Source organism: Schistocerca gregaria, chromosome 8 (assembly GCF_023897955.1).
Source record: "Schistocerca gregaria isolate iqSchGreg1 chromosome 8, iqSchGreg1.2, whole genome shotgun sequence".
Lineage (NCBI taxonomy): Eukaryota > Metazoa > Arthropoda > Insecta > Orthoptera > Acrididae > Schistocerca > Schistocerca gregaria.
Window position 1 is genome coordinate 393,807,775 of NC_064927.1, and position 19,143 is coordinate 393,826,917.

The following is a 19,143-nucleotide window of genomic DNA, read 5'->3' on the forward strand; positions in this document are numbered from 1 at the left end:
TACGTGCAGGAGAATGGTGTTCCTCAGGGCAGCGTTTTAAGTGTCACCCTCTTTGCCGTTGCTATTAACAGTATCACGTCCACTATCCGGAGTCCTGCCCAATGCTCCTTGTTTGTGGACGATTTTGCTGTTTTCTGTTCTTCCTCCAGTCTTGTCACTGCTAGTCGGCAGTTGCAGCTTACGATAAAGCGCTTAGAGGCATGGACTGCAAAGACGGGTTTTACCTTTTCTGTAGACAAATCTGTGTGTGTTCATTTTAATCATTCTCGGCGTCTTTTTACCTCCCCTGAATTGCGTCTGAGGGACACTGTTCTTCCTTTTAGAGACACTGTGAGGTTCCTGGGCCTCACTTTTGATTCCAAGTTGTCGTGGTTGCCTCACCTTAAAGACCTCAAGGTGCAGGCACTGAATATTTTGAAGTGTCTGAGCCATCGGTCCTGGGGAGCAGATCGGGCGCGTCTGCTGCAGTTTTATAGGGCTTTCGTCCGATCGCGTCTTGACTATGCTTGCACCGTGTATGGGTCAGCAAGGCCTTCGTATCTGAAGATCCTTGACGCAGTACACCATGAGGGTATCAGGGTGGCCACTGGTGCCTTCCGTACCAGTCCCATCCCCAGCCTGTGTGCTGAGGCAGGGGAACCGCCGCTCGCCATCCGGCGGAAACTCCTCATGGTGCGACGGGTGTGTCATTTCCTTGCCTGTCCTACCTCCCCTGCGTACCCTACCGTTGCCCGACCGCCTATGGAACGTCTCTTTTCCAGTCGTCCCAGGGCAACGAGACCATTTGGAATTCGAGCCAAGCATTTGCTTGAGTCCCTTGGTGTGGAGCGTGTGGCCCCCCAACGACAAGGTTTTACTCGCCTGCCTCCCTGGTTGCTCCAGAGGCCCAGCATCCTTCTAGACTTGTCGGAGAACCGGAGGAACTGCACTCCGGCGTTTGTTTTTACCTCCTTATTTTACGATATTTTAAACCAGCATCCGGACCATGTACCTGTATTCACAGATGGCTCTAAACAGGGGGACTCTGTTGGTTGTGCTGTGGTTTTCCCTGATCGAGTCGTCAAGTTACGGCTTCCTGCGGCGTTTACCATCCTCGATGCCGAATTGTTTGCAATCTTGTGGGCATTGGAGCAGATGAGATGTGTTACCAGTCTTAAGTTCCTCATCTTTTCTGACTCCCTGAGTGCCCTTCAGACCATGCAACACTTGTACCCAGCGGATACGGTCGTCCAGAAAATCCATGATGCCCTACTCCACCTGCAATGGCAGGGGAAGGAGGTTTCTTTCTGCTGGGTGCCGGGGTACGTGGGTATTAGGGGAAACGAACTGGCGGATGTGGCTGCCAAAGATGCATGTTCCCTCCCTCACATTGTTGAATGTGCCGTCCCCCTCCATGCTGTAACCTCCCTTTTGCGTTTTTGTGTTATGCATCAATGGGAAGAGGAGTGGTTGGCAGTTTCTGACAATAAGCTGCGTCTGGTAAAGGCCACTACGCGACCATGGCGTACGTCCTACCAGTCATACAGGCGGGATGAGGTTCTCCTCACTCGCCTCCACATTGGACACAGTCCCTTCACGCATGGTTTTTTACTCCGGCGGGAGGACCCCCCAATCTGCAGTGCTTGTGACGTCCAGATTACTGTCCTCCACATTTTACTTGACTGTCTTTTATTCTCTGACCAGAGGGCGGTGGTTTCCTTGCCACCGGATTTGCCCTCTATTTTGCAAGACGACGCAGCGACTGTGGTTAAGGTCTTACGGTTTTGTGTCCTGTCCAATCTGTTGCCTCGGATTTTAGGGAGAAGGTTTTAATATGCTGCTGGGTGACTGGCTCACCCAGGTTTTAGGTAAGAGGTCCGCCAGTCACGATTACCTCCTTGTTTCCCTTCGGTATCTGTTCTCTTTTCCTTGTGTTTCCTTTCCTTTTTTAGTGTGTTTCTTCTCCTCTTGTTTTGCCTCTGTATGTGCGCATTTGGAACTGCGTCAGGCCTGTGTCTTTTAGCCGTTCTCCTTGTTCAGCGTCCGTCTTTGTCCCTTCGCCGCTTGTGTTCCTGTTTCTATGCGTTTGGGTGCTGATGACCACGCTGTTTAGCGCCTGTCCTTTTTTTCCCCCTAAGGGAAGTCTTTCCGCTCTCGGGATTGGAATGTCTCCTTGACTCCTTACCCTCTTCCTTAAAACCCACTTCCTTTCGTCTTTCCCTCTCCTTCCTGAAGAAGCAACCATCGGTTGCGAAAGCTAGTAATTCTGTGTGTGTGTTTGTGTGTTTTGTCCATTGTGCCTGTCTGCCGGCGCTTTCCCGCTTGGTAAGTCTTGGAATCTTTGTTTTTAATATATTTTTCCCATGTGGAAGTTTCTTTCTATTTTATATATATATATATATATATATATATATATATATATATATATATATATATATATATATATATATATATATCCATCTACACAAATACAGACACAAGCAGACTTTTATGTAAGTAAATATGATACACTTCGCTGTTAACAGCACCTGACATGCTACAATTCTGTATATGCGCGGATGGATATATGTGTGTGCGCGAGTGTATACCTGTCCCTTTTTGCCCCTAAGGTAAGTCTTTCTGCTCCCGGGATTAGAATGACTCCTTACCCTCTCCCTTAAAACCCATATCCTTTAGTCTTTCCCTCTCCTTCGCTCTTTCCTGATGAAGCAATCGTGGGTTGCGAAAGCTTGAATTTTGTGTGTGTGTTTGTGTTTGTTAGTGTCTCTATCAACTTACAAACAGTTTCGTTTGGTAAGTTAAATCATTTTTGTTTTTAGATACTTTTTTTTCCCACATGGAATGTTTCCCTCTATTATATTCATATCATTAATTTGAATAAATAGATATTGAAGCAGAAAATTTTGTTAAGTAGGTATGTGTTAGAATGCTTATCCAAATTTGATGCTAATAATGACATAAACAACTAATGAAAAAATGTGATTTCAGACTGCGTGTTATTTACATATGAGAGTTCATGCATATAGAAATCTCAGTAGTCATTAAGATACCTAATATAATCATGCATGACAATATGAGATAAAATATTTTTGGGTTAAAGAGTCATTAAAAGGGAGAATTGTTGAGCTGTCAGCAGGCACACACAAAAAGAAAACAAAATTGCTAGCTTTCAGAGCATCTTGAGCTAGAGTAAAACACACACACACACACACACACACACACACACACACACACACACGGTGGACAGACATTGCCAGTTGTGGTGGCATGTGGATAGGTTGTGCTGGGGGTTGTGTCGTGTGAGGTTGGTAGAGGAAAAGAGAGGCGATAGGCAGGGGAGGGATTGTGGGTGAGTGTCTAGTGGCTCGAAGGAGGCAGCCAGTAGCTGGCTTGCTGGCAAGGTGTGTAGGAGGGAGGGTTGGCAGGTACACTGTTTAGGCAAGTGATCCATGGTTGCCAGAGTTGGAGGGGAACAGCGCACACTGAAGGTGATATTGGGACAGGAATTGGAAGGGGGTGACAGCACAGAGGAAGCAGAAACTTTTGGGTGGAGGGTCTGGGGACAATGGGTTACTGAAAATTGAGACCAAGAAAATTATGGGACCAAAGGATCTGTTACAAAGATAACTCCCATCTGCATAGTACAGAGAAGCTGGTGGTGGAGGGAAGGATCCAGATGGTCTGGGTCTTGAAGCACCTGTTGAAATTGAGCATTTTATGCTCAGCTGCATGTTGTGCCATCAGTGGTCAACTTTTTCCTTGGCAACAGTTTGGTACTGGTCTTTCATCATGACAGACAGCTGATTGGTAATCATACTTACTGGAAAACTGTGTAGTGTTTGCAGCAGAGTTGCTATATGACACAGGTGCTTTTACAGGTGGCCGAGCCTGTGCGGGGTAGGATGAGCATGTGACAGACTGGAATAGGAAGTGCTGGGTGCACGGATTGAGCAGGTCTCGAACTGATTCCTGTGGCAAGGGGCTGGAAGTGGGAGTGGCATTGGTATGGACTAGGATGTTGCATAGACTGGGTTGGCAACAGAACCCTGCTTTGGAAGGTAGTGTTCCATTGACCATCCTAGGTTCAAAACTGTGAAGGTTGTAATAATTATTTGGAGACAAAAAGACTTGCATAGGATAAAGAACTTGAAGAGTTGCAGACTGAAGACTACTGCAAAACCTTGTCTGTATGTTCAGAGTGGTATTCTACATATTGATGCAAATGGCTTGGAAAGCTGCCTGTGGAGGTAAAACAATAAGTTGGATTGTATCTAATAACATCGTTGTTGATGGAAAATTAAATCCCAAGTAATTGGGAGTCCTTGCAAATTCAATAGTAAATACAAAATATACCTCATTCAGAAATCCTATAAATAACCAAGTAATTTAAAATTGAGATAGGAAATCTTTCTTACAGCATTATGTAAATAGATCTCAGTTTTTAGAGCACATGGATGACTATTATCCTTTGTTAGCTGTTTGTATGCCAATCTAGAAAACACCTTTACATCAATATGTAACTAGAAAAGTAATGAGAAAGTGTTTCTCTTCATATTTAACTGATAGGAAGCAAGGGGTCATATTGCATAAGTCATGCGCATTTCATGATGAATGTTTTTTTAAGTGGAGACAAGTTACTTACTGCCAGTGTTCTACAGGGTTCTGAGATTGCTTCTGTTCTTGCTTTATATTAATTACATTCTGTCGTAATGACAGTATTATTAAAATGATAGTTTGCCGATCTCCATATGGGGAGATATTGAGTTGCAGACAAAAAGACTGCTATACACTTGAGCTGTCGCTGAAATGGCATTCTAAAGTGGAAAAAAAAACACACACACACTTTTACAGAAGCACAACTCACACAGACACTGTCTCTGGTTGCTGAGACCTCAATGGCCAGAGAAAGTGGTCATGGTTGTGTGAGCTGTGCTTACATGAATGTGTGTGTGTTTACTTTAGAAGGAGGCCTTTTGGCCAAAAACTCTAATGTGTTGTGCCTGTCTGCAATTCAGCATCTCCTTCATACAGTGAGTAGCAGTCTATCCTTTTCATAATATCGGCATTATTCCATCCTGGATTTTCCATTTTTACAGTCTGTTTTACAATGATAAAACAGAAGGAGTGCTCTGTGCTGATAATACAAGCATCATAATCAGTTAAAAAGAGGTGGAATGAAATATTTTAAAGTATTAGCTATTGGTTCAAGCTAAAAGGTCTGTTATGCAGCACGTAAAAAATACAGTATCACTTCTGAATAAGGTGGGAAATATCTTTGTCAATAACAATGCAGCAAGAGGAAAAGGAAATATGTAGGAGTGCTTGTTCAAAATTCTTGGTTGTGCTTACTGATCAGAACTTGCATTGGAAACATTATACAGATCTTACTAAATACCAGAGTTCAGCAACAATTAAATGCCTATTGTATGTTAATCAACCATACCTGTTTCGAAAATATGAAAAGATTTGTCACAGGCTGCTACCAGTCACAAAATTTTGTTGATTTAAATGATTTAATGAAGCAACTTGTTTTGAGGTACAAACATCATCTTCAGGCTACATACATTTGTTGCTATGTTGTCCCCATAAATTTTTTTTTAAATTAATCACTCGCATTGTTCATATAAATTTTTTTAGTTATCTTCATTGCTATGGCTCCTTGGGTCTTATTAAACCCCATTCATAAACTTGCAAAGGATAGGCCCTACTTAAAATGTGACACCAAAATCAACTATAATGTTCAGCAGAAATAAGGTGGCAGTCAAACCAAGCTTGGTTCAGTTTAACTACTGATTTTTCAGTCCTTGTATTCTCAGTCACTTGCAATGTCTCCTGTTCATCTTACTGTCACATCTCTGATATTGGTTGACAACATATATTACAATAAGAAAGGCTGTGACAATTTAATGTTAAAATGACAGTATAAAAATTATGTTAAAGAATGACAAAGATACTGCTATTGGAATACCATTCATATATATTTTTAACCATTATGTATTGTCTGTTTTAATTGTACTGAGATGATATTTGTGAAGAATTGTGAGTTCTTGAAATCTGTAATCTTGTTTACAATTCGTATTTACACTTTTGGTCACAGACGAATATTTCCATATCCTTCTAGATCTCCATTTTCTATCTCTTCTGTAAAGTATGCAGCACTTTAATAGTGTAGTCTATTGCAACACTGTGTCCTGTTTTATCTGTATGCTTCATTGTAGCTGATTTGTTAGCTTTATGTGCTCTTCAAAAATTTTGCGTGTTTAGCTAATGCAATGATTGCTCATTCCTTTATAAATTCCTGATTTGCTTTGTTCCTCGGCTGTTTGTGTGATGTTATGGATCAGTTTCTCTCTTAAATTTTTAGTGGTGGCAAAAGTTATTTTGACATCTGTGTTTTTAAACAGCTTGCCTATTTTGTTTGAAATGACCCCTAAATAGTAGTAAATGGTATAGTTATATACTTAGGTTTTTGTATGTAAAGTAAAATAAGGGTGGAGGAGTGGAGGGGAAGAGGGGAGGAGGGAAAGAGGGTAGGGAAAGGGGAAAGGGGGGAAAGGGAAGAGGGGGGGAGGGAGGGGAAGAGGGAAGGGAGGAAAGAGAAATTAGGTATGCTAATAACAGCCCTCACAACACATTTACTTCTTTAGGAGTTTGTTGTGAAGAATCAGGCACAATTTGACAATAACAGTAGCATTCATAATTACTGTAAACCTTGTATAATTTGGAAATCTGTCCAGATCGTACAAGTACAAGTATTTCATTCTCAAAGTATTCAATACACTTCTATATGCCCATTTTCTGTATAAAGCAGAACTTATCTAAGAGGGAAATGGAATGCAAATTTTAAGACTTAATCAATAGTTGATTGCATGATGGGGAAAAGAACTTATATAGTTTTACTGTATTACAGTATTCATTAGTTATCCACAACTCTACAGGGACACCATTTTTAACACAAAGACTGTACTGCTCTGACAATGCTGTTATGCAGCGCAAAACTAAGGAAAGGGGTTAAGCACAGCACAGTGCGGTGCTGTGGGAGTGGACTTCAAACCACACCACCCTGTGTAACAACAAACAAGCCACGTGCAGTGTCAGTGCACCATAGGAAATGGTCCATTCTTGAGCGCACTGTTTGTCAGCATTTCTCAGTTGCCATTATTATTATGTGGATTAACGCACACTGCAACATTGTTGCACACCTACAAATACTCTGCTGCAATCTGCGCAATGAGAGAGGTGGGTGTTGTTCCGTTGAATAATGGTTTTACCCAGCAAGGTCAAGCATTCCAAAGAAATGCACTACCTGCATTCTTTTGTGCCAGATTCAGTTGACTAGTAGCACTTTAAGTGATAACATGATGTTAAACAAAAAGTGTGTGTTGCTGACATTTAATGAAAAGATCAAGGTAATTGAGGTGAGTAAGGAAGACTGTGCACAAAATAATGTTGTGATTCAAATGCAATAAAACACAAATATATGATACTTTAAGAAACAGAGATAAGATATGAGATGAAGAAGACAGGAAATAAAGAAATTGGGAATGGTTTATAAGTGCAGGGGTAAAAAAGTTGCCTTTGTCTGGATCCATGTTGCAGAGTGAGGCTCTGAAAGTCACTAAAGAGCTTGGAAATTTGGAGTTTAAGGTGTCCACAGGATGGCTTGACAGTTTCAAAGCTAGGCAGAACAACATTGTGTGGAATAAATGTGTGGGGAAGCTAAAGATGTGTAGGAAAGTGTAGCAACAGAATGAAAGACAAAACTGTAGCAACTGATTGCAAATTATGAACCAAAAGATGTCTTCAGTGCTGATGAAATGGGACTGTTTTATTGCACACAGCCTTCAAAATCACCAATTCGAGGTGAAAAGTGCACCGATGGAAAAGTGTCCAATGAAAGACTCAGTGAACTGCTGTGAAACACATTTTGTGAAATGAAGAAGCCACTGATGACTGGAAAGGCAGCAATACCATGCTGTTTCAAATGCATATAAAATTATTTTGGTTCCATGCCAATTCCTTTTTGAGCAAATTTCACTGTATAGTGCTAGAAACAAAGATAGCTTCCACTATCCACAACTTCGCCTCACTCTTTCACAAGAAGGAACAAAATATGTAGCCATAAAAATATTGGTTGTCTTCTTCTGCGTAAGTTAAAGGTGCCAGCAAATAATGAAAATTAAGGAAACCAAATTGAAATCATTTCTGCTTGACAACTCCTACTCTGTAGATGAATTTATGAATGGATTATATTTATCAAATTTTGTTGTTGCTTACAATTTTAAAAAAAACTATCATTTATATAAATGGCCAGGATGTAGCCATGTTTCCACAGAAAAATTATACATTTAAAGTTAATGACACATTCCACTGCATAGGGAGTCACAAATATGCTCCATGGAACAGACCAAAAACTAAAATAGTAGTTTCTTTTCCCTCCAAAATATCCTGATAACTGTGTAAGATACTGATTTAAAGACTTTTCAAGGGCAAATAGAGCTATTACTGTATGATAGCTAATTGTCAGTGAAGCCTGTAGAAATTGTTTCCTTTATTTTTTTCTCTTTTATAATGAATACATTAGTTCATTGCACATTCTTGAATGTTATTCTTGATAACAAAATCGGCAGAATGTGGTGAATGCATAAATGAGTAATAATGGCCAATTCCAAAGAAACTTTGACATACATAATTACTAGACAAGATGTAAAATCTTTCCACATATATTGTAAAACCTTATCTCAATTCAGTAGTGGTGTTCTTTACTCTGGTGCTAGGAAATTATTGAATCCTAAAAAATCAATTCAAAAATCGCACCCTATCAACCCCTTTCTTCATAAATTATCAGCCTTATTTTGTTGCCCTATTGCAGGTACACTATGTCACTTCCACCAACACACACTGCACAGCTTATTTCTAGGATCTTACAAACATATTACATACATGCTAAAACAAACATGCTTCAACATCTACTAAACTGATTGTCTGTTGCAGAAACACAGTGCCTTCGCCCCCAGCTACTGATGCGAGTTGCTTCGCTAGATAGTTGGGGCCGTTTCCGTGTGGAAGGCTACTGCCATGTACCTTTGCCTAACAGCACAGGTCGTCACACTCTTTCTATACCCTCTTGGCGCTTCACACCGGATGGACGCTTACACGAAATGAGACGTTTCTTTGTCGGAGGTGGTTGTAATGTTTCAATTGACATAGCTGGAGTGCCAGATGCAGTAAAGGTTAGTAGTTGCTAATAATTACTGAAACTGAAACTACTGAATAAATTTATTTATTTTTCTTATAGGGTAAGGTTCAGTAACATTTGCATACAGATGAAATTATTCACAATATTGTTAGCGTCATATTCATTAACAAGTACGAACTTTATCTGCTTTCTTTTATAGTGCGGTGTATCTGCATTTTTGAAAAAATACATTTGTGTTCGATGAATAATAATTGCTGCTTTCCTGCATTCTGATACATTTGTTCTTGATTATTAATTAATTCTTAATTAAACTGTTTGTTTCTTTAAGCAACCAGTAGAAAAAAACTGAAATCATAGGTGAAACAACTGCACTAACACGAACATTATCAGTTGAACAGATGGCACTCCTGGCCCAGTTTTTTCCCTCTTCTGGAAATGATGGAGACAGGAAGGACATTGCAGCAAGATTCATTCATTCACTCATATTACCTGGTGACACAAAGAACAGAAAGTAAGAATCTGGTTCATGTTTTGTCCATAGAGGATATCATTTATTATCCTGCAAAGGAGTCAGAAATCTGGCCAGGATGGCAGCGCCATTATACTTATGCCAAAGAAACAGGGGGCGGGGGGGGGGGGGGGGGGGTGTATTTTAGTGTTGTCTGTTGTTGTGGTATTCAGTCCTGAGACTGGTTTGATGCAGCTCTCCATGCAACCCTATCCTGTGCAAGTCTCTTCACCTCCCAGTACCTACTGCAACCTACATCCTTCTGAATTTGCTTAATGTATTCATCTCTTGGTATCCCTCTACGATTTTTACCCTCCACGCTGCTCTCCAATGAGAAATTTGTGATCCCTTGATGCCTCAGAACATGCCCTACCAACCGGTCTCTCTTCTCGTCAAGTTGTGCCACAAACTCCTCTCTTCTCGTCAAGTTGTGCCACAAACTCCTCTTCTACCCAATTCTATTCAATACCTCCTCATAAGTTATGTGATCTACCCATCTAATCCGCAGCATTCTTCTGTAGCACCAAATTTCGAAAGCTTCTATTCTCCTCCTGTCTGAACCATTTATCGTCCATGTTTCACTTCCATACATGGCTACACTCCATACAAATACTTTCAGAAACGACTTCCTGACACTTAAATCTATACTCGATGTTAACAAATTTCTCTTCCTCAGAAACGCTTTCCTTAACATTACCAGTCTACATTTTATATCTTCTCTTATTCTAGTATATATCCCAATATTTTTACAATTGACGAACTGTCACATTGCTATTGGTCTGTACATCAGTACATGCAATAATATGACTTAGATTATGTGAGAGGTACAGAAATCAAATCCCTGCCTGCTATAATAGTCACTGACTTAAATGACCGTTTATAACAAGAACAAAAATAGAATGATCAGTGTATATATTTGACCTTAACTGCTAACAATGCTTTGGTGGCAACAGTAATAGAACTACACTCTGTGGTGATATTTCAATCTTCCTCGGTTGTTTATAATGATTTGGCATCTGCTGTTTCATTTGCGGATGATAATGGTGACACTCATCAAATCTATGCTGACGGACTATTATGTTTTCAGTTTTCCGTCCATCAAAATAACATTTTTTTTCAACAAGACTATCACTTTTTTCTTATGTCACACCAGCATGAAATTTCCACTCCAAAACCATGTTTGACAATTTATGACTACAAATCTTATATATCAGTTCTGTGGAATATAGGTTGGGGTGATATAGAGTAATAGTGTGACAAAATCGGTTTTCTTCCAAAATTTTGTCAGTTGTACAAAAGGCAAAGGTTAACGCTCCTTAACTATCTCCAAATGTCTTGCATTCCTTAGATGTAGTTTATAAGATATATGATTACTGGAGAGTCTGCTGGGTATTTCACATTATGACAAAATAGAAGAAGGTGGCACTTATTCTCCTGTTTGTTGTGATATGGAACATTATAAAAATGACTAAACTTTTAGGCGATAATTCTGGAATAAGTTGAGTTTATACACATTTCTTAAAAAAAGTTGGTGTCTTTTTCTATATAACTATTCTGATTTTTGTTTTTCAAGTCATATATGAAAACAGATCCCAGAACAAATCCCAAGTCAGTGCCCGAATCCACAACAGTTTATTGTTAACCAGTTAACCAGCACACTACTTTGAACTGGAACATGGCTGTACCTAGTCATGTGACCAAGTTAGTTCCATAATCAATAGAAGCAGGGATCCTTTAGACATTTGTCAACAAGAATAAAGGCTATCACACACTTCAGTATGGAATCTCACTTTATTGGCCATACAGTGAAAATTCATCCAACAGCTCACAGCATGTAGGTGGATCAAGACTAGCCATGCAGAATTTCAGGCACATCCTGTGTCACCGCAACCTACTCCCCACTGCTTTCTTCCATTTCCAACCACTACCATTACAGCCAGAAATACAATACCTTAGCACCTACACTCGGGGGCAGGCAGCTTCCATCGTATATAAATATGGCAACATCAGCATTGTCTTAATACTTTGCAAGGTGATCATGAAATGTTGCATTATTTCAAAAGTGCCACCTAACTGGAAACCTGGAAACTGACTAAGCATACTTACAAAAGAAATTAAGCAGATTAAGTATACTTACAGAAGACATTTTCCTGCAACAGCTGAGAAAATAAAATGATATACTGATTTGAGAAGTAATTAAAACAGATAGATGTCTTAATCTACAGACTTCGTGGTATGCTGGCTAAACATTAATTCATAGCTTTACTTCTGCCAGTATCTCATCTCCTACCTTCCAAACTTTACAGAAGCTCTCCTGCGAACCTTGCAGAACTAGCACTCCTAAAAGAAAGGATACTGCGGAGACATGGCTTAGCCACAGCCTGGGGGATGTTTCCAGAATGAGATTTTCACTCTGCAGCAGAGTGTGCGCAGGAGAGCTTCTGTAAAGTTTGGAAGGTAGGAGACGAGGTACTGGCAGAAGAAAAGCTGTGAGAACCGGACGTGAGTCGTGCTTCGGTTGCTCAGATGGTAGAGCAATTGCCCGCGAAAGGCAAAGGTCCCGAGTTCGGGTCTCGGTGGGTGCACACAGTTTTAATCTGCCAGGAAGCTTCATATCAGCGTACACTCCGCTGCAGAGTGAAAATCTCATTCTGGAAACATCCCCCAGGCTGTGGCTAAGCCATGTCTCCGCAGTATCCTTTCTTTCAGGAGTGCTAGTTCTGCAACGTTCGCAGGAGAGCTTCTGTAAAGTTTGGAAGGTAGGAGACGAGATACTGGCAGAAATAAAGCTGTGAGAACCGGACGTGAGTCGTGCTTTGGTAGCTCAGATGGTAGAGCACTTGCCCGTGAAAGGCAAAGGTCCCGAGTTCGAGGCTCAGTCGGTGCACACAGTTTTAATCTGCCAAGAAGTTTCATTAATTCATAGTATGAGCTTTGAGAAAGTCAGCATCTGCCATATTCCAATTGCATCTGCCTAGGCAGTAGAATACTTGAGGAGGATAAATTGCTGTCTGTCAAACCTTTTACTGTTTTAGATGAGTTTTTCCATGGCAGCACACCTTGCTCTAGATGCAGATGTGCATTTTGTACCACCTCACCAACCTTGTGTGATGTGGACAGGTCTAAACATGCTGCTTCCCAAGTATCTGTGTACTGTGGATGTCTTAACATCTGCTCTCCATCTGACAAGGCCTCAGAAGGCCCAACAGTACCGACTGAATGCCATGTCATCCTCAGCCGATAGGCTTCACTGGATGTGGGTAAGGAAGGGCATGTGGTCAGCACACCATTCTCCCAACTGTTGCAGTTTTTGTGACCGAAGCCACTACTTCTCAGTTAAGTAGCTCCTCAATTGGCCTCAAAAGGGTTGACTGCACATGCTTGCGAAGAGCGCTCAGCAGACCTGGGTGGTCACCCAAGTCCGACAGCACTTAACTTTGGCGATCTGACAGGAACTGTTGTTACCTCTGTAGCAAGGCCATTGATCTTAAGATCCACAGCTACATTTTTATCACAATCATCCAGTAGCTGTTCAAATTTCAGGCTGCTTAAGCGGAACATTTTTTGTATGTTTGCTGCTGTGGTTGCATGTTGCTGTTTTTGAATCAGCCTTACATTTATGAATATTGCAAAGGATTGATGACAAACTGTTGTTCTTACCATTGCACATTTCTGTGAAAGTAGAGTACATATCCTTTTTAAGAACAAAATTACCCATATCTTCAATTGCTCAGTGGAGGAATTGTGGTTAAATTGATAGAACTGACAGTGTGAATTCTTCAGTACTGATAATAGTGAATATCATTTAGGGAATACCAAGGACAGCAACAGTCCTAAGACATTAACATAAACAAATACAACACATCAGCCTCTTGTTTCTATGAGACACACAAACGATATTTTTTCAGTTCCCAAAAAGGCTCAGGCAGACAGTAAAAACTTGGGAAAAGGGTTTGTTTTAACTAATGTTTCATCAACAAAAAGTTCATTTAATCAGTTTATGCATTTGCATTCAAGGAACTGTTTTCATGGCTCAATTGTTGAATAGGAAACTATTTGAGCTTTCTGTATTTCTACATAATATACGAGGGCATGCTGAAAAGTAATACTGCTTTGAATTGTAATCAGTAACATGACAGCATTTAACATATGCCAGTGGGTGAGAAACAGCATTCTGTAATCGAGTTGCTAACCACAGAAAGCATGCATCCAATTGAAATCCATAGAAAAATGAAAGCTGTGTACAATGATGGGTCTCTTTACAAAAAAAAAAAAAAAAAAAAAAGAGAGCATCAGTGGTGTTCTGCCACAAAGGATCACTGATGCCAAAATAGTTAAAGACCATGCCATCAGCAGGAAAATTGTGCTCAAAGTATTATGGAATGTTCATGGTGTGGTGCATTTGGAATCTATGCCTAACATGCACCATCATAACATTGCAAGGAACTCTGTGACTCCCAGAAAAGTACACAGAGTGCTCTCTCCTTAAGCGTGACAGTGCCAGCCCATACACGACTGTTTGTGACATCCTGCAACAATCCAATGCCTGGGGTTCACTGTCATCAGTGATCCTTCATATGGTCCTGACTTGGCTCCATCCAATTTTCATCTTTTGCCAAAACTTAAGGAAACTTACAAAGACTTCAGTTTGATAGTTATGAAGTTGTGCAAGCAGAGGTGATGTTTTTGCTCATCAATAAAGTAAAACATTCATCACTGACAATATAAAAAAACTGGTCATAATTGAGAGAAATATGTTCATTGACAGGGAGAGTACATATGTTGACAAATAAATGTGTAGACACGAAGAAGAAAGATGTTGAATATCAATAAATATTTAAAAATCTTTAAAGGTTTTTCACAGAAATAATTTGAAGGCATTAAATTTTGGCAAGTCCTCAAAAATATCATTAGGTATTTTGTTAGAAATGTCAAATGAAACAAAATGATTTTTAATACAATAAAATGAAATACTAAAAGAATTGCAGGCTAGACAGTCTGAGTGGAAAGATATACAAATCAGAAAACTTAATTGTTACTTTTCTTCTCGTGACTCATGAAATAGCTGAAAATCAGTTATCAAACAATAGAAATTCCAGGTCCGAGTATCAACAATGTTAGGAAATGGATACATTGCTACTCACAGTAAAGATAACTGACTGAGTTGCAGACAGGTACAATGAAAAGACTGTTGCACATTATAGCTTTCAGTCAAAGCCTTCTTCAGCAAAGAAAACACACTTGCACACATTCACACAAGCAGGCACACCTCACACACACATGACTGCTACCAGAAGCAGCTCTGGGTAGTATTCTTTGCTGAAGAAGACTTTGGCCGAAAGCACCATCATGTGTAGCAGTCTTTCTGTTGTGCGTGTCTGCAACTCAGTGCGTCATCTTTACACTAAGTAACAATCTATATTTTTTTATATTGTTAAAAGACAATTATTATTGATCCAAACTATTGGGACATTGGTTTTTCAGTTAAGTTCAGTCTCAAGATAATTCTCTGGGAAATTTGAGAATGCTTCCCCTCAGAGACAGCTAGTATTGCAGGAAACTTTATGTAGAATTAAAGACATTGTCAGAAATATTTTTTAAGGCATTCTAAAGTGTGTTTAATCTTGATCAAAGCTTTCAGTGATGGAAGCCTCTTGTAGTTCGAAGTAAAGATTTATGCTTTGTGCCTGAAGTTCAGGATAGAACTTCGGATTTTATTGTGTATACAGGCCTAAGGTCAACAATTTGTGCAAAAAAGGGATTTTGTGACAAGTTTTATTTTGAAATGAGGACATACTTTCCATGACAACAGTGGGTATTCAGGCCAACACATATTCCCATGCCTCCACAATCACAGAGCAACAGCATACTTTACTGTTTGTAAAAACAGGTGAAACATTTCAAAAATTACAAGAGAACCTGAAACATGGAGCAATGCTGTTTATGTAAACTAATATGGCCTGTAACATCAGAAAGTATGGCAAAAGATAAGTTTAACTGATGAAAATCTGTAACCAGACTTGCTTGAGAAGGAAAAGACTGCAGTAAGATTGGTGAAACAAATAATTGATATATAACATTCCATAAATTGCAGTTTGAATGTAGGGTGATTGCCCTGATATGCTACTAAAATCTCCCAGATCAGGGCATAAGATTCTGAAATAATGTAAAAGGTCTTCTTCACATTATGGAACTTTACATTTAAGTGCTCGTCCATTTGGTCCATGACTAGATCTCTGACATTGGTTTTAGCCCGACTAGATGAATTAAGTTCAGTGTCAGAAAGAAGTACGAGAAAATCATTGTGCCACTTAGTACTTAAGTCTGGTGCATGACTAAGATCTCTTCACAGAACACACTGCAATAAATCCAACAAAATTTTCGGAGTGACAGTATCAAGTGCATCAAGTGACCACTTCAGATACTGTTGTTCATTGTGAGAAGTGTAATGGCTGTTTTAGTCTTTGCACGATGGAGAGTGTTTGATCCTGAAGTGATCTTCGTTGTGATGTGGCATTGCTGCTTTAAGTGTGTGTGTGTGTGTGTGTGTGTGTGTGTGTGTGTGTGTGTGTGTGTGTGTGCGTGGGGGGGGGGGGGGGGGGGGTGAACTAATGGAACAATTTTTGTTGGGCCAATCTTTTCCTACCAAACAATAACTTCTGGTAACTAAGAGGATGCTGTGTGGCAAAGACATACAGTTATTTCAAACAAAGTAATCCAAGAGTACATGCTGCCAAAGCTTCTACTGCATGACTATGAAGTGTTTTGTGGTCATAAGGAATGTCAGTTTGCCAAAGCTGGGGTAACTTTCAGATTCTGCAACTGTAGAATTCATGTGGTTTTGAGGCAAAGAACTTGTTGGGCCATGTTTGGAGCACATTTCTATCCGGGAAGGAAGTTCCTTGAAGATTGTTCTACAGAGAAAGGAAAAGGCAAAAATCTGAGGGCACAAGGTCAGGTAAATAAGGTGGATGCAGAATGACTTCCCAACCCAGTTCCTGTATAGAGTTTTTTGCCAGTCTGGCAGAATGCAGGTGAGTGTTATTGTGGACTAGATTCGATTCATGCAGTCTTCCTTGTCACTGTTCGTGGATTGTGTCTGTGAGACATCTCAGTTGCTGACAATAAATCTCAGCAGTGATGATTACACCTTGGGGAAGCAATTAGTAATACACACACCATTGCTGTTCCACCAGATGCGTAACATTATATTTTGTGGATGTGTGCAGGTCTTTGTACAGAGTGTTTCTGTTTTGTTGAGGCTCAACCATTCCTTTTTTTCCTGTGTGTTAGCATAAAGGCACCATTTCTTGTCACCAGTGATAATACAGGATAGGAGTGGTTGGCGTTGTTCACAAGCCAATTGATGACGAGCAAGCAGAGATGCACATAGGGCTGCCTACTGATTTTTGTGCTTTTGGCTTAGCACATGTGGTATCAGTACATTCAATTTTTGAACCTTCCTCATTGCCTGCAAATGTCTCATGATGGTGGAATGATCACAGTTCATCACGTTTGCCAGTTCTTGAGTACACTGCCATGGATCATTATAATCTTCATGAAACTGCAAAGGTCTTCCTGAAAGTGGAGTCATGCTCTGCCCAATGGCATTATCACCACCAATGTTGCAAACATTTCTGGCTGCCTCTGCCACTGTCACCTCTGTATTGAACTCAGAGAGAAGAATATGTTGGAAATGTTCCAATTTCTCTGCTTGACACTCCATACTCTAGTGTCCACAAGTCCATTCACTATCTCCAAATGACAAAATGACAATATGTAAACTCAAACAGCAACAGTGAATAAAAAATCAAAAATCACAATCAATAAATAAACTCATAGCAACCAGAATACCAACATGCAGAACAAAAATGCTATGAACTTATGTACCAACCTAATACTTTGTGCATGAAGGACAAAAAACTGTAAATGCAGCATACCTTATACCTTTCATCATCTGCTTCTGATGTGAAAATGATTTAAACATTCTGTTGTTGGTTTTTATGGTTACATAATGACAATTTATTTTCTGTTTGAGCACAAAATATTCTGAGACAACTCCAAAGAATGCTTTGGAATGCAGACTTTTGCCACTAAATATTGTCTGTGAACCAATTATTATATTAATATACAATATTGTGAAAAAGAAAGTTGCTACTCGCCATATAGTGGAGATGCTGAGTCGTAGAGAGGTACAACAAAAGGACTATCACAAATAACAGCTTTTCGCCAGTGTGTGAGTTGCATTTGTGTGTGTGTGTGTGTACGTGTGTGTTTGCCGTCGAATTCTGATGAAGGCATTACTGGCTGAAAGCTATTATTTGTGACAGTCCTTTTGTTGTGCCTATCTGTGTCTCAGCATCTCCACTATATGGTGAGTAGCAACTTTCCTTTTCACAATATTGTTACATTCCAACCTGCATTTTCCATTGTTGTATTAATATAAACAAATGGAAAAATTTGGACATGTTGGGTTGCACAGCATTTATTTCATTCATCATTTAGAAAAATGTAAAATTATGCTTAACCACATCTATGAAAGCTAAGCTAGAGCTTTGAGTAGTTTAGGACTGCAGAAACACCCTTGACGTAAGCCATAATATGTGTATTTGCAGTCCCTTATTGGTAATGAGATGATATAAGCTGTGTCATGTCAAATAATAGCCTTGATGTGTGATCCAAAAGCACTTGTGTGATAACTTGTGTATTTATTCATTTCTTGAGTTTCTTTAGTGAATATTGCCTGCAGAACAGCAGATATTATGAATAGACAGATGAGTGAGTTACTGAGATGAATCAGAAGAGGCATGGTTCTTTGGTCATGGCCTACTAGAATTGCTGGAAATGTGATTCTTCATCATGGAAGAAATTTTATTTCACTGCTGTCATTGAATTAATTTGTCTGAAGAAAAGCTTCAGACTTAAAAATTTCAAATTTCTGAATAATTTTTATACACAGTATTAACATTTCCTATCTCTGATCTGTGCTGATGAGTGCTACTGAATTAATGGAGCTGATATTCTTCCCTGTATAACTTATTGTGCCTGTTGAGGGGTTTCTGTATCTTAAAAACGCCACTTGTCCATACCGCACATACTCCGCATCCTACATGTAGTGCAGCCTGTCCTGTTAAATGGGGGCCTTCTATTCTGCGCCAAACAGTGAAGATTGAAATATCCACATTCCAAGATGCCTGCTGTTTTCCTAAGGGGCTCCCATCACCTGCCTAGCACTGGAGCTCTCAATAACCACTAAACCCCCTCTCTGCACTTGTTGGACCTTTGAGGACGATGGACCCAAGTCCCATCAGATGAAGTGCCCCATGCGGACTCATGTGTTCTTTCAGCAGGATGAAGCACAATCTGTTCTGAAGGCATAAGGGAGACAGTCTTGGGGCCAGTACTCACTTTTACCTTCCACCAATAGATTCACGACTACACCACTGCTTGCCATTCA

The 19,143-nt window shown here is 39.9% G+C and overlaps 1 protein-coding gene across 2 annotated transcripts in view; it reads left to right on the forward strand.

Annotated features, from left to right (window-relative positions):
- Nucleotides 1-19,143, forward strand: part of LOC126283929 (Meckel syndrome type 1 protein) — a 135,594-nt gene that overhangs the window by 114,189 nt on the left and 2,262 nt on the right. For both annotated transcript variants that reach the window (XM_049982312.1, XM_049982314.1), the window contains one exon: nucleotides 8,974-9,212. In XM_049982312.1, coding sequence (XP_049838269.1) covers nucleotides 8,974-9,212 — 239 coding nt within the window. The remainder of the gene's footprint in view (nucleotides 1-8,973; nucleotides 9,213-19,143) is intronic.